The sequence below is a fragment of the Apis mellifera genome, linkage group LG1, assembly GCF_003254395.2.
Source record: "Apis mellifera strain DH4 linkage group LG1, Amel_HAv3.1, whole genome shotgun sequence".
Classification (NCBI taxonomy): domain Eukaryota; kingdom Metazoa; phylum Arthropoda; class Insecta; order Hymenoptera; family Apidae; genus Apis; species Apis mellifera.
The window spans coordinates 27,083,211-27,107,604 of NC_037638.1; the positions used below are offsets into that span (position 1 = coordinate 27,083,211).

Here is a 24,394-nt window from a genome sequence, read left to right on the forward strand (position 1 = left end):
TGTTGTTAGAAATGCAAAATGTGTCTGAGCGACCGATTTTCCGGAAAAATACGTTCGCGCGGTTTTTCCAAAGCCAAATTTCTAGTCACGAACGAGCAAGAACTTTTTGCCAACGAATTATCAAAAGTGCAACGGTCATTTGTATATAATTATATTTTTTTTTTCTTTTAGAAAAATCGAAGAGAATCGAAAGAGATGAAAAGAATCCTTTAAACGAACGAAAAAAAAAAATAGAGAACGTTATTGTTGGTTGAGTAAAAAGTTGCAACAGCTAATATAGTGGGAAAAACGAGGTGAATTATCGGGAATAAAATCAGAAGGAATGATGTCAGAGCACAGGTAGAATTAGAGATAAACGAAAATGTTGGGAGATATCTAACGATCGAAGGCACCACCTTCTGAATTGTCAATCAGCTAGTAATACTTCCAAGAAAGTGGCGGCGTCAAAGACTTAATCTTATTAGAACGTGTGCAAATCGCTGCACGGGGATCTTATTGGCCGAGAGGAGAAGATAGCGAAGACGCCCACAACGTGCACGCTTATATAGTACTCTAGTAGTGCTATGCGGTGTTCATTCATAGTTCCACTCCAGTCTAGTCATTCATTAATCCGATACGGCGAGAGTGTCCTTACAGAGCGTGCGCTGATCACGACTCCCGATCGTTCGAGTGACCCCCTTCGAGTTCGCGCGCCCGTGCATGTGTGTGTGTGGGTGTGCTACGTCCTACGATATACTCGTGAAATCGAGAAGTACCTACCTACCTACCTACAGCTCGTCGACAAGGTGGATCAAACATCGAGCACGGAGAATGCGAATAGGTGAGAATGACTCACGATCACACTCGATTTCATACGAACGTTCTAGGAAACGAAGGAGGAGAGCTCACGCGTGGCTCCGTTTAAAATAGCCGATGCTAAGGAATAATCGATCAGCCTCGCGCCGAGTTGTAACGTCGTACAAGTAACGTCTCGATATATGTTCCTTCGTTTATTTATTTGTTCTTCAAATATTCGCGAAATATTTCGTTCGAGAAAAATTAAAATATATTTTCGAGAATTATTCTTTCACGATTTGGTCGTCCGCTTTCAAGGTGAAAATATATACGTACGACGAATACAAAGAAACAGTTAGCTAGAGAGATAAAGAATAGATTGCACGGATATACGATTTATATGTTTGTAAATGTGATAGTTAAAAGAGAGATAGTCGAGGCGATTGATTAAAGAAGATATTCCAGTTCAAGGCATGCAAGTTTCATCGATTTTTAACATCGTAAACGCGTGGACGGCTATTTTTACTTTCTCTCGTCGTAGACATCAATTTCCCGCGTCATAATCGTCGGTATATACGCGCGCAGCAGCAAGCTTTTGAAACGGGTACGCGTGTTCCATGGAGCGGAATCGGACGAGGAGAGAGATCCTTTTTATAGTCGATCGATGCTCTTTCGGGGCAGGTGGTTGATCCTCGTCGTCGAAAGTTAACGGAACTAATGGATTTCAAGCTTCTGCTCGCATCGAGGAGGCGCAAAGTCGCCTGAAGCAAATCGCTCGTGCCACGGCCACTCTCGAAAGGGAATTCAAAACGCCATTCGCGATGCTCGGCCAAACACGCGCTCTGTCCTTTTATCGTTCTTTTGTCGTCCACCACTCGATTCCCTCGGAACCGAACGAAACAAGTGGCGCTTCTTTTACGGTTTTTCTACCACAAACCAGAAATGCGACCGTCCGGTAATCTCTCTCCGAGTTCGACTCTATTCCCACTGACTTTACAACAGCACAACTGGATTTAATCCCTTTTCCACGATCCAATTACGCTTCTTTTTATTTATTTTATTTTTTTTCCCCCTCCCCTCCTCCTCTCTTTTTCCTTTGTCGTTTCCTTCGACCGCTCTCTTCTCCCACGGCTTTTTTTTCATTTTTTCTTTACGCTTTTTCCTCTTTAACTATACGATTGCACTTTTTGCCCTTGCGTTGCAAATAAATCTGCAATAATTGATAAAAGATAAAGATCGCTCTTTATTACATTGGATAAATATTCATTCACCCGCGAACAAAACTATATATATATAACGCGTTATAGATAGTTATCAAACATGAATCATTGGCTATTCTGATTGCTACTTGTCTGGTAGTAACTTTATCTTTGAAGCGCCAAGAATGACATGATGTCAATGCTATTTATGATTACACGCTGTATATATATAGCCGTCATTCTGAAAAAAATTAATTAAAAACAAATCTACAAAGATAGTTTATCTAAAGTTAAACAAATTATAATAAATTGATTGAAGAAAGGAGAAACATATATATATATATATATATATATACGATAAAAATTAAAATATCTCGAATATTTGATTTTCGTTTCTCGAGCTAAATTATAATTAACAAGAGTGATATATTCGTATTGTATTTTGAAAAAATATAATCTCAACGTGATATTTGAACGAAACGTAAGATCGAGCCTGGCGAGCATCGTAACGCTTGGATCGGTCGATTTGCTTTCTCGAGTTGAGCACCGAGTTGACGAAAGAATGGGCGAAGAAACGTGTCCGAGGCAAAAGGAGAAATAAGTGGTGCAACGGTGCCACGTATTTCCGTTCTAATGACTAGCAAAAACTTGATACCTGCATCGACACCGGTGTCGGAAACAACGACCGAGAAATCGACCGATTTCAGGAGTTAGCCTTGCGTAACGAGAGAATTTTCCATTTTTCCGAATCGGCCGCGTCGATTGTATTCGAAAGAAGAGTATATGCGCGTTTCAACCGCGTTATATAACTTAGAAAAATGTGAGAAAAGAATGAAAAACTCAGGGAAATCCCTTCTAACACACGCACGCGCGCGCGCACACTTCTTCACTTTCGATTCTTATCGAGAGACAAGTCAGTCTCGGACAATGTCAATGCAACTCGACACAACGGAGTATATCGTTTAAATAAAGCAACGTTACACGAGTATATACTTATGTGTCACGCATATATTATAGAAACTGGTATATAACATTATCAATCATTCCAACTTGTGTGAATAAGCATGACACGGAAGAATAAATAGACACATTGTCGGTGAAAAAAATTTCACAAAGTAAATATCGTTTACCGCTTTCACTTTTCTATTACCTCTCTGGTTCGACGACGTATCCCGACATCGGTAATAATAATAATCTTGTTTCGATGATTATTTATAAAATTTCGTCGAAAAAAAGAAAGGAGTACGAAAATACGATTACTTACCAAAGAAATTTAACCAAGATTTGATCAATTTATCGCATTCAATCATTATTCGATCCAAAGCTAACCGATTCAAGCGATTCGTATTCATCTGGAATGAACGAACGAATCGCATGGCGGAAAGATGCAATTCTTCCTGGACAAGTATCGAGTCAATTGACGACGCGACACGTCATAATTGGGTAACTCGATCCTTTCGAATTGACGAATCCTCGCGGTTAAGCACGGCATTTGGTGGTGTGGGAGCAGGGTTAAGACAGCGCGCGCATCGTTAAATTAAAATCCCGAGGCGAGCGGCACCATCGTCTGGCCCACCTCGGCGGTGCCTTCTAATTTGCAGCGCATAATATTCGAATAATTTGCACGCGCTAATAGGAGCGAGAACGCGGAGAGGAAGACGGCCGGCCTTCCTATGCATATAGAAAACACCTTACAGACCTTCTCGATGCAAATGCTTCCTCGCCCTGAATCATGGGCCGGATAATATTGGCCGTATCGTATGATGAGTCGTCTACTCGTACAATCACTCGATCAAAGTATGCGACGCGATTGCATCTAATCGCAGACATAATATCTTATCAGTGACGTATCCGAATATAATAAAAGGTATCGAGTGCGTTCATCGTGCGGTGTATTCGTTATCTAGATAATAATAATAATAATTGTTTGCAAATTTGCCAACAAAACTTGATAGTTTTGGTCGCGACTTCGATCGAAAAGTGTCGAAATTATTTCGTATTTATTTATCATTTTCTTTTTTTTGTTTAACTTTTTGAACAAAGTATCGTTAAATAATTGAAAAAGAGAAGGGAAAGAAAGTTTCAAAAATAATTTTTACTTTTTTAAATAGAATATATCTACGATGTTTCGAAATGTTAAAACGATCGAAAGGAGATGAATTCGTATCGAATTTAATCGATAAATTTAAAAAAAGAAAAGAAAGAATTAAGTTTGACGATACGACGAAATTCGATCAAAGATTAAGAAGCGTAAAGTCGAGTGATTCTTTGCCAATTAACGCATTTTTCACGTTTTTTTATCGATCGTAAAATCGGATATTTTAATTCTCATTATCGAGATCACGAGGTCGATGATACTATTACGTACAGACGTACGTTTCTCGCCTTCCTAATCCTTGAAGATTTCCGTCCGTTTTATTATTTCGCGATTAATTTTGAAATCGATCGTTCGCGTTATCGTACAAAATGAGAAATATAAGGTTAAACGTTGAAAGTACAAGGAAGAAGCGTCGAACTCGAACGAAATTAAAAATTTTTATCGCGCGTCACGGTGCGAGCTCGATACGTCACTCCGCGTCGAATCGTATCACACGCGTCCCTTATCAGATGCCGATCGAAAGTGCAAATAATCGCGAGAACCGCGTTCATAATTGGTTTCACATCGGTTTCACGCAACACGTTCGAATAATTCATCGATGAATCGGTGGTCGATCGTAAAGGAAAAAAAAAAAAAGAAAAAAAAGAGAAAAGGAAAGGAAAGGAAAGGGAATTGAAAATTTTCGACAAGAGAAGGGGGTTAAAGGGAATAGGAAGGTGGAATACGCGGTGCTCTATCCCCCACGCGCGAGGAACGGCGTAGATATCGGGGCGAGGGTGGCGTGCAGGGTTGGGTGGGGAGGGGACCGAAAGGTAGCCGGAGGAGCAGAAGGAAAGCAGCTGGAGAGAGAGAGAGGAGGTGGGGTGTCGTAGGAGGTGGTGGCAAAGAACAGGAGGGAAAGAGGTGGGACCGAGCGTGTGGAAGAGCGAGAGGACGAGGTGAGTAGCAGCGAGTCCGTGAGCCCGAGTGAGTAACTGGGAGTCGCAACCGAGGACCCACTCAGTCACCACGAGATCGGCAAGCCGAATGGTCAACCGCGCCGGTTCTCCCGCTCGGAACTCTGCGCACAGCTGAAGGGACAATCGAACCGACAAGGACACGTTGCGTTCCTTCGAATGTCAACTAGCGCGTTCCTTGCTCGACGCATCGTCGCTCGAACCGTGCCATTGCCGATCGCGCATCCGACGTGCATCCCACGATGTGGAGATTTCTGGTGCGCTGTTATGTCACGTTGACATCGATCTGACGCGTCTCGTTTCGTTTCGTTTCGTTTCGTTTCGTTTCGTTTCGTTTCGTTTCGTTTAGTTTCGTTCCGTTCCGTTTCGTTTCGTTTCGTTTCGTTTCTTTCTCTCTCTCTTTCGATCGCAAAAGACAGAGGGCAACGTTTCCGCGTCTCGCGTCCGTTTCTACCTACCGATTTCCCGAACCGAGGACTGACTTTCCCGGGGAAAAGACGGAGCCAAGGTGGGACCGGAAGTGCGTGAGTGGATGCGAGCAAGAGGTATCGACGGGAGGAGCCGAAGACTCTCCTGCAGAAGGCCGAGGAAGAGATGATCTACGAGCTGCTGGTGGCTGGAGCGTTCGCCCTCGCCACGCTAAGGCGGTGTGTGTACATTGCTAAATTCTACTTCCACTTTCTCTCTACTCTATTAACTCTATTTGCCTATTCTTCTTTGTACCTTTCAAGAGAAATATATTTTCGTTCCGCGATCGAGTCGCGACAACGAAACTCTCGCTCGTGCGACACGAAAAAGAAGAATAATCTCGAAATTGAACAATAATCGATAATTCGATTTTTCCGATGTTCTCGGTCGTTGTTCGGATTTTCGAGCGCGCACCCGTTTCCTCGTGCCCGCTCGTTTTTAACCGTACTTACTCGGAAAACTGCAATTTATTTCTATCATGAACATTTCGTGGAATCACTCGCAGGAAAGAACTAACGACAAGGTGCATCTAACTTCGAGTTTTGCCGTAATGTACATAATGATGCAGTGACACGTGAGGATTCCTCGCGATGTTTAAGCCAGTTTTTTTTTTTTCTTTGTTTACGCGTCTCGCACGATTAAAAAGGAATCATTAAACGAGTATATACTGTTGCGGAATTATAATTATTTCCGATGTTGAGTAATAAAAAAAAAAAAAAATTCCACGTGTCATTTTTTATTTTTTATTTTTTATTTTTTTTCTCTTCTCTTCTCTTCGAGATTAGCTTTTGTTTCGATACATTCCTCCCCTCCCTCCGTTCCCCCCCTCCCCGATATTTATGACAATTTTGATAACAACGACCGAAGTCAGTACGAGTAAACGAAATAAAATAAAAAAGCGATCAAAGATGCCAATATAATTAAACGTTTTTCGTTGTTATATACGCCTTATAACAAATAACTCGAATCGTTTTAAATGAACTCGTTAAATGAATTTATCTGACGATCTTATCGATTTCCTTTTTCATTTCTTCTCTTTCACGATTATTATATCTATTTCATCAGTTTTACGTGCAATATAAAAATTTCATTCAACTCATTTTAAAAGATTAACCTTTGATCGAGAATCGAGGTTATTTTTATCTCTCTTACACCTTGTAATTACACCTACTCGTAATTCCGTGTCGATAGATTAAGATAGATTAGACCATCGAATTTACTATCGCACTCGTTTTTAATCGGAACCAGTCGATTTTTCGTTTAACTTTATGAAAAGACTTTGAGGGAAGAAAAAAATATTCGCCTTTTAAATCGTCATGTGTAACTTGGCGATACGTATCTTTATCGATCAGTTCGGTTAAGAAAGAAAATTATCGGATATTAGACGGTCGAGTTTCGCTCGAATTTCGGATTAAATCTAAATGGATTGTTTCGCGTTATCTGTTGCGCGAATCGGACAGTAAATCGAACTTACTCGCGATAGTTATTTAAAGTCCGTTTCAGAATTAATATAAATACCCGATTACGTGATCGCGACGTGATAATTGATCTTGTTGGAAGTTAAAAAAAAGAAAAGAAAAAGAAAAAGAAAATTCGAGAAGATCGATTAACGATTCGACATCGCGAATTCATCTTCGACTCGTTTCGCTTTGAAATGAATGCGGCCAACAATTTAGAACGATTACGTCACGTATAAACACATTAATGGAAAACTTATCTCGACAGGACAGAAGGTACTATTTCTTTCTTCAATCGTAATCTCGAGTTTGGGATACAAACGAGCATAAGCGTTATTTTTCACCATGATAACGATGCGTGTGCTTTTCGTGCATTATACCATACCGATAACGGAAAGATGTATCGCTTCTATGCGCGTTATATACCGTTTCACGTTCGACCGAATAATAATCCGAACCACGGTCAGTCAATCATCGACAGACATCGGAATAAGAGAAATTAGCGGGGGAGGGGGAGGGGGAGAGTTATCGTCCGTTGCAACCAAACACGGCGTTTCTTCGGCGTGTTTATTTGGCTTGGTTATCGATGGCCAGAGAAAGAAAGGAAGGTACTATCGTATCCATCTACTTACAATCCGATCTTTTTCCCTTTCGCCCGGATATATATCTCGCTCTCGGTTAAGTTTATGTTATGATTACGAATCGAGAGGCTAAAACGATACGAAAGGCTGAATCGAATATATTTCCGATCGGATCGATTGGGGGAAAAAAATGATCTAATAACACGGTTGTAAATTAACCATCGTGGTTGGATAATACCGATCGTGTACGATTATTATTAGAGTCGGAATTCAATCCGACGTATAAATCGCCTTGAAAAACATAAATTATCTAGCAAGAGGAACGAGCCTCGTGAAACTGGTCCTTTAAAATAAATACAAATCAAAAATTTTCGTAAAACGATACTTGGATCTTGAATTTCGTGCGCAACTTATCTTTCCATCTTTCTTTATACTCCTCGAGATCCCTGTAATAGTTGACAGATTTTTTTCCTTTTCTTTTTAACTATAAAATATATCGATCTTCGAGAAGGATATAAAATTCCTCGAGATTCCTCGATATTTTCCTCCTCGAAAATTCGATCTACTTTTACCGTACACGCGTGAGAAACGACTAAATCATCATCGTCTCGGTTAAATCCATTCCGATCGAATTTCCATCGAGAGACTTTCCCTCCGCGTTTCGTAATAATTATTGGGCCGGTGTCGAAACGACAAATCCGTGGCGCGTTTGGGTCGGTTTCCCGGATTATTATCGGGCGAGAAGGTACGGTGAAAAGTATCGGTCCGGTATTGTGTGTTGGCGGTCGGTGAGCAGGCTACGGTCACCGATAGAGGCGTGCGCCGTGTTGATCCGGGACACACACGGACTGTTTGCTCGGGGTACCATCGCGGACCCTTTTTTCATGTTAGCTCCGAGTCGAGTCACAACACTAGTAAAGTTACAAAAGCCAAAGGCAAACAGATCCGGGGACGGGCCTTAACCGGTTTATCAAACACTCGTGCGGCCCGGAGGTGGTCTCTCCATACCACGTTGCTGAAAGTGACGACGAAGAAGAGACGAGAGATCTCTCGAGGACGACGACCAACACCACCCCAGCGTGCGTCCACGTACGTCGACGTACCGCTTCGTCATCTTCCTGGACGCGCACGCCTCTCTGTGCCGGCTTACCCACGTTTTCGCTCATTCGCGACGGAACGAGGAGAGAAGTTCACCGCTCTTAATCACACACGCGAGACGAAACTGATCGGAGGTGGAGTGAAACGAACGAAGGAGGAGTCGAACAAGTGCCAAGGCAAACCTTCTTTCCTTTTGTCAACCACCGCCGTCCAACCTTCCTCGATCCGTGTACATCGTCTAATCCGCGTACCTTACGCTTTCACGCTTTATCACTCGCATCGCGCCAATCCGATTGTCTCCTCGCCGATCTCGATCGCCCGTTTACATCCGATATTTCCGTACGATACGTGCTCTTTTTCCTTCTTTTTCTCTTCTCTTTTTTCATACGCGATATGCACGAAATATTCTTTTGCGAGAGTTTTCATAAAACGGGGAAGGAAATAACGATCTTGATACTTATTGTTCGAAGCGAATACACGGAACGGTAGAGGTAACGGTAACCTGTTGCACTTTAATCTTTTAGTGTGTATATATATATATATATAAACGTGTTTCTCGTAAGCATCGACTGTGTTTAAGTGCTGGCGTAAAAACGTTTGGAGACAAACGCTTAAATAGAGTATCATGAGAAAGCGCGAATAACGCGCGATGACTTTCGAGCACGTATACGCGCGGGTTTCGATCGCGATACTTTTGCGCACTTTTTTCTTCTTCTTTTTTTTTCTTTCTACCGTCCGTGAAAAAGCCGTAGCGAAAATTCACGAGTCAGGGGTGAAAGTAATAAAGCAATTTCACCAACTGAAATTATACGCTGCATTCCAATCACCGAAATAGGGTCGCAAGAGAAAACCATTCGAAATTGCACCAATCGCAATTTGTCCTTGCATCCGACCCCTTCACTTGCACGGAAAATTACACGAAACAACCGAAAAACCATTCCGTATCCGTTTTGCTACACGATGCAGTCGTAAAATTAAAAACACGATTCCTCGTTGAATCGTTACGCGTGCACCGTGTTACGCGGAGTTAACGTTGAGAATCGGCGATTCGCGCGTCGTTTTCCCAAACGACGACGATCTTTTCGCGTCTTCGCGTCTTTGATTTACCGCAAAAGAAACGAAGAAAAGAAAAATGGCGGAGAGACCAGAGGACGACTGGAACGCGTACCGGGTTGCGGTTTCGGGTTCATCAGGGTTCACCGGGCATGTTATATGGGACATATGGCCATTCCAGCGTGAAATCAAAATATTAAGCCAGTCTCCAGACTGTAGAACGACAATATCGAAACGTTATTAATCGGTGCGGACGATTTATTTTTCCACTTACTCTCGACTAGGGGATCGGTGCAAGTGAAAATTTTAAAACGCGTCACGACTTTTCATTCGCTCGCGAGAATCTAAAGAAAAAAGTGAACCGCGAAAGTATCTTTCTTAGAGAATTCTTTTCGAGATTTTACGAGATGCCGAGGAAAAAAATGTTCGATGAGCAAGAATGTTTCGAAAATGTAACATCGAATATAAAATGTAAATGCTCGCTAAAAGTGCTCGCATAAACCTGTCGTATACCGATCCAGATCGGTCACAGCATACATTTGCAAATAGTTGAATAGAATTGGTTACGCTAGCTTAAGTGCTAGCCAGAGTTTATTTAAACACCGTGCAAAACTACATTTCAAAAAAAAAAAAAAACAACGAGAGATAAATATTTATGATTATATTATATTATGTTTCGCGTTCCAATTTTTATTTTAATACAAGTATTCTCTCGTCTCTATACTTATCTCGTCGAAAATTCTTAAGACGGTTTGTATTAGCTTCGAAATAGGGGGGAGGGAAGGGGGGAATAAATAAATAAATAAAAAAACGAAAGCGATACACGATATCTATCATAACGATCTCTTTTCTTCTTTAATATTAAGAAATTTTACAACATAATGAACAGCTTGGAAAGAAAATAAACGATAGGTTTATGCGTTCGGCCGCGATCGAACTTCTTTATCGTCCATTACACGTATAATTCCGTATGCAAGGAAAAACTCCGCTAGACGTACGTCATTCGCAAAGCCAGACAGACGTCGAGGTTTACTCTTTGTCGCCTTTTTCTCTTTGTCCGTTCCTACGTATCTCCGTCTCCTCGATGCCAAGTTTTTCGTTGCTTCACATATAAAATTACTCAAGACGTGACAAACCGAAGCGTGGTAGGCGGTGGTAGACGTGCGTTCGATCGACAAGATACGCAGGCGTAACGTACATGTGTCTTCGGTATGTCATCGTGTGTCGATTCTCTCTCTCTCTCTCTCTCTCTCTCACTTTTTCCACCAATTTGTTAATCGCGAGAGCGCTCGCTCGGTTTACTAACACGGTGGAGGACGACGCGAGGCTCGCCCCAGGAGAGAAGGATCGAGGAAACCGGGCTCGAGATAAATTCAGTTTCATGCATTCTCGTCTGGTTTCCTGACGGGTTCGCCTGTCCGACTACCGACTATCGGCCACCGCGTCCGATCTCCTTCTGCCTCGAGAGATACACGGACGGACGACTGTGTTGAAACAAGGGCGATCTCGAGTCATTGTTTCAAGATTTACGACCGAATCGATAATATCAATTTGCCCGTCGGCTTATCACCGTCGGCTATACCATACCGCCATTTCGTATTTCGCAAAATACACCGGAACTAACGTATCTCTCTCCGCTCGCTATTCTCCTCGGCCGATTTTTCTCGAATCTCGACGCCAAACAAAAATATTTGCAAAATATTTCTACGATTTTTGCGTCGGTTGTAATTATAATATCAATAAAATGCTGAGATCCTTGTTCGCGAGCAAATAAAAAGATAAGAGGACGATATGTTGGCGATATAATTTATCGGAGACATAAAAAGTCCATCCCGAAATGTGAAATTTCTTTTGAAAAGCGTATTGCTCGTATCTCGGCCGAAAAGCATAAAAAGTTAATACGGAACGGTCGAAGCATCGCTATCAAATGGAGATTTATTGAACGTTAAATGTTGTCGCACACGTTCGATTATTTTTCGCGTATCTTCATTCAACTCTTCCATAATATTTACCCACGATTATTCGCGATGGCGAATTTGCCATCGCTCGGTATTTCGCTCGCGCCGAGGATTAACTACGAGGTTTCGTTGTTCCTAATGAGCCGCTAATTGCAACGATTCTACTTCCAACCAGTGGCTAGCTAATTATCTCGTATCATTTTGCTTCCCCTCTTTCATTTATACAAAAACTCGATAACCAATAATTTCATTTCTTTGATACATTTTACAATGATCGGAAAATTATAATTTCGGAATTGTAATTTTTACTCGAAACGGAAGCGCGTACAGCTTCTTAAATTTTCACGTTTCAAGAATAATAGAAAACAATTCGTAGAAATACGCGTCGTAAGAATTTTCAAAGGAATTTTCGCCGGTCGAGCAAATTCTCTCTCCGTACGTACGCAAAGATTTGAAAGTTGGTGGGAGCGAGGCGATGTTTAAATTACACGCTATACGACAAATAGCTCGAGCTTTACGAGGCCTTGGTCAACCATCTTCCACGATTATACGGCGATTATTTAACGCGCGGAGCGAGTGATGACGCGATAAAAATATCGGAATACTTTGAATCGAATCGACTCGGTTGAAGTTTGGGAAAGATTAATCGCGAATCGAGAGAGCGGATATTTATAAAAAAATCGGCGAAACTGAGAAACGAGCGGAAGATGGTGGAAAAGGACGGGCCAGAGGATGGCGAGCGTGTAATTGGTCGTATGCCGAGTTGGACGACGGAGGTATGCCCGAGGTGTGTTGATTCTCAAGTCTGGCCAATTACGAAACGTGCAATAAGCAATGGTCGTACGTAGAGTCCCAAGACACGTGGCCATCTACGATCTTTCACCACCTGACGCCATCCATCGTGCGGTTGATTGCTATTCTTTACCTCGGGGGGCCTTGCGCGCAATGAACGATGCGTTCATTCATGTCCAACTACAGGGTTGTTTGCGCCGCGAGTGCAACGCCGGATCGCGTTCCGCTATAATATAGAGACGTACGTAGCGAGATATGCCGAGATCGAGGAGGGTAACGCGAGATACGATTCGAGATGATAAAATTCGAAAAACTCGTTCTCGGGGAAACGAGAAGAATGTGTCCACGCTTCGACGAGTGAGGTAATTAACCAAACGTTGCGAACAAATTAAAAGATATGTTTTCTTTTTTTTTTTTTTTTTTTTTTTTTTGGATTAATACGCGTCTACTTTAAATTATTACCGATCGTGATAATATGAATATTTATATTTCGCTACCACTTGGGTGTGTTTCGTTATGTAATACAGCAGCTCGAGATATATATACTCCAATATGTATATATATATATATATCCAAGGATACGACACGTTCGTCTTAATTACCCGTTACGTTGCACTTTCAGACGAAATCGAAAGAGTTTATCCTTCCGTTTATCTTTCTCTACTCGATTTTTCGCGATTCGGGTTACAAAAGATTCGGGGCGATACTGGCAAATTATAATAAATCGAGCGAGTTTATCTCGTGCAACGAAACTGGTTTATCATTGGGTGAGCATTCGATCTCGCGGCCAACTCCTCGCTCCGACGGATTTCATTAATTAATTATCGAGATAAGGATCGCCGTGTAAACGAAAATGACTTGCCGTTTAACGTTGGCGCATGTATGTACCGGGCACATCTATCGATCGATCGATCGATCGATCGATCGTTCTCGCGCGTCCTTGACGAAAAAAAGAGAGACGGCGAACAATGGAGAACGCGTCTCGAGCGTGGATCGTGGGTGGAGCGAGCGGGTTTGTGCCTGACCACCGACAACTCTTTGATTCAGTGCGATCGTTGCAAAGTCGGTTCAATGATCGCCACCGTTCGCGTTCCTTCTCCGCAACGAGCCACGCACGCAACGCCTCGTAGCAACGTTTTGCCGCGAACAACGCGCACAGGTCACGTTTACACACTCGCCAACACGTGCTCCTCGCAGCTCTAATTTCCAAGAAGACTCGAGACCTAGCTACATCGTCTCGTGTTATCGGGTTACATCGAAATCAAATTTGACCTGAATAATCGATGACAAAATTTCTTACGAGCCAAACAATTCATCAACAGTACACGAGACGTTAGAATCGATCGTATATTTAACGCGAGACTTGAAAAAGAAGAAAGAAAGGAAGAAAAAAAAATCGATGCAACTATACAAACGTGTAACAAAAATAGAAATATATATATAAAATACGTTCTAACGTTAATAAACGTGACCATAACTCAAAACGCGAGACTCTATAGGGAGAGAGAGAAAGAGAGAGAAAATTAAGCGTGCTTTATGTAGACGTCTCATATTTTAATCAGCGGAGCGTAGAGGTGCGATGCGCGTTAAAAGCAATGACGCGACGACACATGGTGACAGAGTCGAGCGACTTTATGACCTCGAGGTCGAGGTCGTTATCGAGGCTTGCCGCGTTCGACAATGCGTGAAAATCGTAAAGATCCTAAAGGGACGTCGAGGCGTGGTACCGCGCGTACCCAGTTTCATCTAAAAGCCCCGCTGACGTCTCTGTATATGCGTTGCACGCCACATCCTCGTAAAGGGTCGTATAAGCTGCGCCGCGAAACTTCGATTTTACGTCCCTTCAAGAGGAACGGACCGCCCGCCGTTAGTCACACAAAAGTCTCTCCCTGCTTTCTTTCACGTGTCACGAGCTGCGCGATTTTACGGTTTCGCGTTCGGAAATTTTACTTAATCGGATAACACTGTTGCCTCTCGCCTCTAAGATTCCACTGCCTTTATTCTCCTTCGTGTTCGGCAAAAAGCCGCGTCTACGCGGTTTCTTCTTTGTTCCACGAGGAAGGGGGGAAATATGAAAAAAAGAAGAAGAGGAAGAAGAAGAAGAAGAAGAAGAAGAAAAAAAAACTCCCGGATGAATTTCCTCTTGAAAGACGAAAATCGTAATTTCGATGCGAATATCGCGAAACGATTTCGCAAGCCTCGTAAGAAAGAGATACTCAACACATTTGAATTTCCTTTTCAATGGCCATAAATTATTATTTCCGACACCGTTAAAACACAACTCGTTGCTAAATACCGTCATTCTGATTAGATTAAACGATAATCGTCCGCGAATGTTCAACCGGCGAGATATAATCCTCCGGGTTTGGTGTGAATGGGACTTTACGACGCCGGTCGTAAAGACGCGTCGCGAAATCGAACGCGCGACAAACGGCAAATTACCCACGGTCACGACCAAGCAAAACGACCACTTTCTTGCCCATTGTGCTCCATCCTGTATCGTGGATCTAACGGCCGAACGGAAGTTTAAAAAAATGTCGGGCAATTCGCTTCTAAACGCAACGTGAAATTCTCCGGGGGGCTATTCCGTCCGCACGATTCCAAATATAATAAACGTGCAAGGACAAACTCGGCTGAGCGTGAATGAACACACGGGCGTGGAAAATATTTTTCCCCGCGTCTTTCTCTCGGAATGCTGGAAGAAAGAGCGCGATCCGGTCGCCGCTGAGAACTAGACTGACGAGAATTCGCGCGCGATGAATAATGCATATTATCGCCCATTAATCACAACGACGTTTCTTTCATTCGCGTTCCTTTTTTATCGCGCCGAACGCGAGCCAATTTCGCAATCCTTCGCGCGATCCGTCTCTCCTTCTTCTCTCCAAGTTCAAGACTTGGAGAGATTCGTCCGATCGACGATAACAGCAAAGAAAGAAAAAAAATTCGATTCTCGATATAGGATTTAGAATGGTTGAATCGTTTGGGTGTTGGTCGTCGGGGATCGCGTCGGCGTCGGATCGGAAGACGCGGCGAGCCACGCCACGATCCTCGAATGGAAAAAAGGGGGAAGAAGAGCGCGCGTTCGTTGGAAGAAGAAAGGAGGAGGCGATACCCGCGCGCCTCGACCGCGATTCACTCGCATACAGAATCGGTCTCTCCGCGAGCGCTTTCTTACGCACGTGTGCGCACGCGTGTGCGGCGCGTATCGCCTGCCGACGACGATTCGAGATAATGTAATCGACGATGACATTGAACGCCGTAGTAGCCGATCGCGTGCATTCCACCGCCCTCGCCCCCCTCCCCCCCTCCCCCGGCCACGGATACGCTCGTGAAACGTCGTTCCCGATCAACTCTTGCACCGATGCCAACGGTAGGCTGTCACCTCTGGATATAAACGATGGGTGACGTCAGTATGACATCAGTGATCCATATCGTCGTAATACCGTAAACCACCTTCGTGCGTGCGTGTGCGCGGGATAATACCCGTGGTACCTTTCGACAACGTTGCGACGACAGGTAGGGAAGGAGGAGGGAAAGGGGGGCCCTCGAAGACGAACATTGAGAGAATGGCGGGAGAGAAGCGAAGCAAGAAAGAAAAGAGCGGACGGAATTGGCGGGAATCGAGGTTAACGCGCAACCCTGCCAACTTCCAATCTGTGGGCATCGCGCGGTTTATATGGGTGGGGTTCGTTCCTCCCCAAACGCGAATCTTCCCGTCCGGCGAATCCGTCACGTCGAATTGCATCGGCGGGTCGAGATAGCGGTCGCGATCGAGCTTGACCCGATTTCCCTTTCGACTCGCGGAAACGTGATCGCATCACGCGGGGAAAAATACGCGTCTGTCTCGCGTTTTATCGCGTTTGCAAATACAGGGAACAGGGATAACGAGAGCCGCTTTTTCCCGTGATCTCTCGAGACGAGAGATTATTGGTATATCGATAGTAAAGGTTAATGGATACACGCGATATCGTATCGTCGGGAGGAGAAAGCTCGACGCCTCTGCGCGCTATACTCGACGACCCTCCGCGCGCTGCGTATCGTATTAAATGTTGCGTGCCGTGCATAACCTGCCTCTTCCTATCTTGCCCACCGCGTATTCGCGCATAGTACAGCGATATTGTTGATCGTAGGTGCGGACGAGGATGGTACACCTTCGAACGCAACATTTCTGCGAGTATATACGCGTACGTATGGAGATTCGGAGAGGAGGTGTAGAAGGAAAGAAGATGCAGGAACGCGTCCCACTTACCATTTTCAATGACATCGCGCTAACCGAATGTATTCGTATCGTGTTCCACGCGTATGCAAGCTTGCCAATTTCACCATTATTTCTATTAATTATATCGCGTGTTCTCAAAAAAAAGAAAAAGAAAAAGAAATCGAATGCACTCGATATCGATGGAATATTCAACGTTTTCCAGCGATATTATTTATCAAAAGCGTATATAAATTGCTTCCTACGAGCCATGTTACTTTCTTTTTTTTCCTTTTTGAAACGCAATGCAAATATTCCTTGTTGTTATCTGTACAAATAACGTTGAGATGCTCGGCCCGAGTACAAGTGTTTCTCGGCGAAGAAAAGTACGCGCTACACTTTTGCTCGTTTCGTTTGCAAAGGTGCAACCTCACATTTATTAATGTCTTTCCGTGACGCGTTTCGCCTCGTACACGCGATTCCTCGCGCGACACGTACGTGTGACGGAGCGCATACTTATCTTCCAGGTCCCGTCGCCGTTACTTTACCAGATCCAAACGCGAAATACTCCCATTGTTGTATCGAGCGACTCGCTCCCACACTCGTGTGGCCGGCAATGATATCGCCGTTCCTTCTTCCAACACGATCTGCCCCCCCCTCTCCCTCTCTCTCCTCTTCCTCCTTTCTCCCTCGTACGAGTCGGTCGAAAGAGGCGAAGGTGGAGGCTAATCACCACGCAATCACCGCTCCCGGTGCGGCCAACTCCGACCCGTTCCGAGAAAGGCAGCAACCGCCTTTTGCCGCCCCGGGGCATTCACTACCGCTGTACCGGTGTATAGCAAAACCAACAATCTTCATCCTCGACTCCGCGGAAAAAAAGGCCTCTCTCTCTCCACCATCCACCCTCTTCTCCGCCTCTTTTCTCCAAATCACCGGAGGGCCGACCGATCGCTCTCGACTACTGGCATCCGGGGAATCCATCGCGAGAATGGCGCCGATTCCACTTTGAGAACCGATCGACGGACACACCGATACCCAACCTACGTATTAAACGCCCCGGTCAGCACCGATCTCTTTCGAACACGACATTGGCCGGAATGCGGATCATTCACGTCCGGATGGATCATCCTCCTCATAACTCGTCCATCGAGTTTCCGATCTCCCGTGTAATATATAAAATCCCGACTCTCGATCTCCAACCTTCTTCGTTCGAACGCAAATCGCGAATCGGATCGATCGAGTAACGGCGACGATTATTGGAGAAGAAGGGAACGAAGGCGAGAAATTAGAGATACGGTTGGGAGCGATGATCGTTAGAGGTATATTATATACGCGATACGGGGTTGCACCTTTAACGGCGGATCCGTACACCCACGCCACGAGTAAGTATATATGTATATACACGGTTGAAATGAACGGCGGAGAGGAATTCCGGGAGAAGAAGAGGAGGCGTGAGTTTACGATAAGATACACACGTGCGACTCGCTCCCTCCGCTCTGGTCGCAACGGGCTAATCGAATCGTGACTTATTGTCAAGCTAAGCCCATATACGAATACGTGCAGAAGGTCACGTTCGTTAGAACTTTACGGTTCCCTTTTAACGTCGCGTCGGTTCGCAAACTCGACTTTACTATACAACTTTCAACGGGTTTCCACGATTGATAGCTCCTCGAAACGTGTTCTCGGTGTACATTGTGGGCTTATTTACTTGTCGTCACAATCTAATTGACCGTATTGAATGTTGACTAGATTGTGCGGTTGATTTCCGATTCGAGACGCGTGCTTCGCCACCTGGAACAGTGTTTCCCAACTCGCGCTCTTCTCCGTCTCTTCGAAGGGGGTTGTTAAAACTGATCCTCCTCTCATTGTTAACGTTGCTGCGCGAAAATCGTATCGTTCCGCCATTCTCCAACGTTCGTTCGTCTCTCGTGGCTGTTCGCGAGCAAGTCGAGGCGCGTGGCGAGGAAAGAGGATGTCGAGGTGTTGGAAAAACGTTGGGAGACGCTGCGCTAAATGCTTAGTAAGTGAAATATCGACGTTAATGATTCAACCGATAATGAGAGGATACGTTGCGAATCGGTTAGGTTCGTGGGTTTGATTTACGACGGAGGAAAGAAAGGAAAGGGGGCGATCGTATCGATGAATCGGTGATTCGGATCGCGAGAGCGAGATCGGGTCCCGGGGTGAGAGATGCGCATCATCGAACGGCACACGTGTGCTCTCGTCGCTGGCCAATGCGCTAAGACGCGTGTTCGTTCACGCGTGACTGACGTGCGAATTGCACGAACGATCGTATCGAATCGGCCGTGACAGCTCGCGTCTGAACACACGCATCGTTTCGATGTACACGCACGCACGGGGCAATTAACGCCCGTTAATTACCCTCGTGGTGGTCCACGAGCTCTTTGTCGGCACATTTTATAAGCCTGTCGATCCTAAATATTCCCCTATCGTAGATAAATCGGGGAAAAGCCATTCGCACGAATTTGTGTTAACTCGAGTTTCCACCGAGTTTTTCCGGATCGACTTGTGCGCACCAAGTGTGTGTGTATATACGTATACACTCGACGCGTTCCGAATTTCCGATTATCCGATTATCGTTGTTTGCGTTTCGCGAGATAAATCAGATTTAATCGACGCTTGGCCCCACGTTTACGGGCAGAATCCAAGGATAACGAAGCTCGTGCGAAATATATTAACCGGCGGGGGTCTGGCCTCGTAAAAATGTTGGAGAGATCACCCCCGCACGCCTTCGGGGTGAAGTTCGGTTCAATACGGAATCGCGAAGGAAGTCGTAAGCTGGGACGTTTAATTGCGCAATAAATCCTGATTCTCCGATTTGCAACCCATTTCCTACTGCGGGGGCGACGATTGGTCGCTGTTAAATTGGCGCGTAGGTGCAATGGTAGGTACCTACTTACGTGTACCCGTGTAGCTACGCCGATTGTGAAAGTCGGAAGAGCCTCGATTCTCCCTTCTCCCCTCTCTTTCTCTCCTTCCGCTTGCAAGATTTCTCTGTCGCACCCGCGAGGCGACACGCGACCTTTTCCATCTCGCTATCCCTTCCATCTCGAGAGATCGCGCATCTCTTCAAAATTCGTCCCTACCTTTTCCTCCCTTTTCCTTTTTCTCCACAACTCGTACTTCGAAACAGCGATTTTTATTCACGGATGAAACGAATGGCGAATCACCGATGCAATTGCTATTTACGTTCCGAGGTGTCGTATTTCAAAATCGGTGAAGCGATACGAGATTTTTATTAACGATGTACCGTGGCGCGTTGCTTGAATTCAGATTGAAATTAACTCATTCGCCGCTTATGCGTCGATTGTTTCACCGCGATTCTTCGTTCCTTCCTAGTCGGCCACGATATCATACCTTTGTCATATAATAATACACGAGGCGACGATCGAATTTCATCAACATTTATATTTACTATCGCGTAAAGTATGAGATCTGACGTTGGGGGATTTTGGGCTCTGTTACAGATCCGGTGGGACAGACGATTACCTTCGCGTTCCTTGCATCGTTGCTGAGCTCGGGGCTGGACACGGTTTCAAGCGCACCCGCTTACGGCCCCCGCACAGCCGTATCGAACGCGAACAACATGGACCGGTGGTTGCAACCATGCGGCAACCCGGTCGCGATGCAGTTCAAGAAGATGCCACAGAGACACAGCGTGCACAGAACGTTGAAAAGAGTGCGGACGCAGCTCCGCGTTGCCCAGAATCACTTCAGAAAGCATCTGGATGATGTGCACGAGATATACTCGAAGGTAAAGCGTCACGTTCGACCTGACCGCGATTCGTAATTAATCGCGCTGAACCGCACCGCGCCGCGCCGCGCCGGGGAGAGAAGAGAGTGGGCGGCTCTTTCACGGAGACTCGCACGTGCGCAAAACGTCTATCCTACTTTCCGCTCGCTCTGTAATTTGCATTTGTTACGATGTTGCGCGCCACGCACCACGCTTAATTACATTTTTCGACCAATAGCGGTAGTGCGTACCTCGTGTATCGCAACAATTGTCCATCCATTTCGATAGAATCGCCGCGAGTTATATATCCGCGTTGATTATTGATAAATCGTTGGCTGTGACATTGGCTGTGAAATTATCTTTTTTTTTTCCTTTTTAAATTCAGCTATCTCATGCAACAATATTACTCGATGAAAAAGTTGAAAAATTTGATAGGAAATTATCGAAATTATCGTCGTTGCAATAATTGTTGATCCGAGTCGTTCCATATCGATAGAATCCGCCGCGAGTTATATATCCGCGTATATATCGATTATTGATAAATCGTTGGCTGTGACATTGACTGTGAAATTATCTCTTTTTTTTTCCTTTTTAAATTCAGCTATCTCGTGCAACAATATTATAATTGATAGGAAATTATCGACGAAATTATCGAATTGAAATTCGTTCGTGAACTTCGGCGAGGAAAAAGGACGCGAAGAAGTATGGAGCGCGTGCGAATTGTATTGAAAAAAAATATTTAGACGAAACAATATCTCAACTTTCACTTGCAGGTTTACTCGTTGAAGGGGCAATACAGAATGCCTTGGCTCCCGGAGAAGGAGTTCGAGTGGTACTACAGGGAGGTTTGGTGTCTCGAAAAGGGAAAGAAAGCTGACCGCGCGCTTCCACATCTCTACGATTCGCTGCAGAGGTTCGCCATCACGTTCCATCATCTGAGAACTTTCCGCCTGAAATCTAACATCAACGTCGACCTCACGATGGACAGGAGGAACGAGATTATCAATCAAATGCACAATGAGATTCTTAGGGTATGGAAAAATCTATCTTTGGCTTTTAAAAATTCCTCTTTATAAAATAATCACGCTCTCCATCCATCGATCGATCCTCGATCGATTTTCTACGTGATAACTATATAGAGGAGAGAAGACGGATCGAAGACAATTTGGCAATCTCTCGTTTATAGGTATTGTGCGAGGTGGAGACAGCCATTCTAAACTTAGGGTTACAAGTTCCCGCGGCGCATACGGCGAAAATAGTGACGGAAAGTTCAAATTGGGCGAAGGAAGCCGACTTGACTTCGATGTTGATCCAAGATTGGGGCGTGATAAGATTATATCAGGCGTTCCTAAAAGCTTGGACGAAAGCTTTCCGCAACGCGACCACGCTCGGATCAGGGACATGCGATCCTAATAGGCCGAATCCAGGAGCTAAGAACATTAACAAAGGATCTGGGCCAAAGGGTAAAAGGATATCGAAGATTAAGAAGCAAAAAAGGCCAGTTAGAAAGCATTCAGAGGGCGGTGGCCAGAATAGTTCCTTGCCTCAGGGACCAAAAAAGAGTATTCCGAGGAACAGACTGTTGAAAAACAAACAAAAGAATGGGAATGTGATGAAATTCGCCTCATAAGGTTTTCTTTTCTTTTTTACCGGATCTACCGATTATTTTAAAGGGACGGTTAACAGGCAACTTTTTCGTTTTGCGTGTAAAGCAATTCTCTCTCTTTCTCTCTCTTTTTCTTCTCTCTTTATTATTACGACTGGAATCTTTATCGCGTTTTCATATTATTATTATGTTATTAATTTAAAATCGAATTTAAAAAAAAAAACATTTAACGATATCTAATGCTTTGTGTAAGAAACGCGTAATTTCTTAGTTCCTTTAAACACGTCGAGATTTATTCGTTCGTACGTATTCTTTTTTTCATTTTTTTATAATTTCTTTATTTAAATTATTATAGTATTTGTCATCACGATCAAATTATTTTGCCTGTCAATCTTCCACGATGTATTTCTATACTCTTCGAATTGTCATTCATCTTTCTTATTTATTTTTCTTTTTTTTTCTTTTTTTTTTTTTTTCAATTATTTACGATCATTCATAGATGCTTAGTATTTTGCAATCTTGCCAGTTTGTTCCGATGGTAGAGCGTTAAAAATAGAGTTTTAGGGACAAGATTAATCGTATTAAAAGATAATCGCCGTTTTGTTTTCGATAACTGGTGTATTCGATAGCTACAAAAGTGTTTAATTAAGAATCAAGCTGTATACTAGAGACCAGTATTAAGAAATGTACTTCAGAACAGTATTATGTCATAGAACATACTTAAATAATTAGAATAGTGATTAACAATGATAAAAATGTCCGACTCGTATATGGCGCATATCGATCGATTTGTTTTACGAGATGATCGAACGATTGAAGATCGTTGCGAATATATATATATTTGAGAGTAAAACTATGTGGAAACTTTTATTCTTACTATTGCAAAATCGATCGATGAAAAAATATATTTTCTATAGTTTTGTTCCCTTCAAATATGTATCAAACATCGCACGATCTACGATCATCGATACTTACGCGCTTGAAATTTTCAGTTATATTATATATTTGTGCGTGCGTGAAAAGACAAAAGATAGTAGAAAATTTGCGTATCGAAAAAATTATTAAATCGATGCGTGAAAAATGCGAGGAGAGTTGAATTTTAGAAATTAGGGAAAACAAGATAATAATAGAAAAATTTGCGTATCGAAACGTTTTTATTGAATCGATGCGTGGTAAATGCGATGAGAGTTAAAAAAAAAAAAAAAAAAAAATTAGAAATTAGATAAAAAGTAACGAAAATCGCGATAATTGTGTAGATCGCTGCTTTCCTCTTATTGTTAGCAAATATTTAGAAAATTTGTCTAGAAAAGACAATCTCTTCGCATTGCACGCGATGCGCGCGCATTCTCACACGATAATAATTCGATATTTGACCAATCGTGACTGATTACGGATAAAAGCGTACTTTATAATCGAGAGGAAGCCCAATGATTATATATCGAGAATGATTTCGAAACGAAAGTATGCGAAACTGATGTGCCGTAAACAGTCATCGATATTAATCACCGAACAGACGATTCGTCAAACTTTATTTATTGTAGCTTTAACGTAAGCAGACGAAAGCTTAATGTCGTTTAGCTGTGATATCTTTGAGCGTACGCGGACGTACAGAGTTCCTACGTTTTATACATAGGCGCATTATATATATTTGTAAGTGACGTGCGTTTACGCGTACAATACGTACTTAGATTTAATGCAATTATTTTTCTTTTTTTCCTTTTCTTTCTTACTTTTTTTTTTTTTTTTTTTTTTTTTTTTCCACTTTTCTCCTCCAATTCGTAGAATCTCGTCCTATCGCGAACATGACAACTTTATCTTAATTTTGCTTTTCACTCGCTTTCCAATCGTACATATCGACGATACTTACCGGAATGGAACCGTTTAAGACGAGACGAGTTCGAGAATTTTCGTTCCCTTAATTCCATTCTATTGTATTTGGGCCAGATAATGAAACGACGGTTTCTTTGAAATACGAATAATATATACGAGGGACCAATTGTCGCGATTCGTATTCGCGCTGAAGATACAAGGCGATTCAAGGCGCCGTGTTTTTCTTCTTCGTTAGAACAGAAATATATTTGTATTTATAAAGACAATCAATGTTTTTGTATCGAACCGGTATTTAGCTAATACACATTGTACTTTAATAATTTTAGATATTTTTGTACTTGGTATTCACACATGACGTGATACTAAACATTTTATACACGCACACTTAGTAATTAAGGATTTCACTTGCATTTTTATCAAGTATACGTAGTAGGTATATTTATTATGGCGTACACGTAGGCGTACATAATGTTACGATTTATTTATTATATCACGTTACCATTGCGTATAATTATTTATTGTCATTTCTATACTTATGTAATCGTCTTGAATAAATTCGATGTTTTTGTATTGAA

The 24,394-nt window shown here is 43.3% G+C and overlaps 1 protein-coding gene across 2 annotated transcripts; it reads left to right on the forward strand.

The window, feature by feature from the left end:
* The first annotated feature begins 253 nt into the window (after window positions 1–253).
* Window positions 254–24,394, forward strand: LOC100577882. Of its 2 annotated transcripts, none has more exons than XM_006571724.3 (4): window positions 254–820; window positions 20,118–20,404; window positions 21,157–21,414; window positions 21,570–24,394. In XM_006571724.3, exons 1-4 carry the CDS (start codon window positions 700–702, stop codon window positions 22,011–22,013), a joined length of 1,110 nt encoding a protein of 369 aa, XP_006571787.1. In that variant the 5' UTR covers window positions 254–699; the 3' UTR covers window positions 22,014–24,394. The 2 variants fall into 2 exon arrangements, with proteins under 2 accessions (XP_006571787.1, XP_006571788.1); XM_006571725.3 differs by lacking the exon at window positions 254–820 and adding an exon at window positions 4,880–5,676.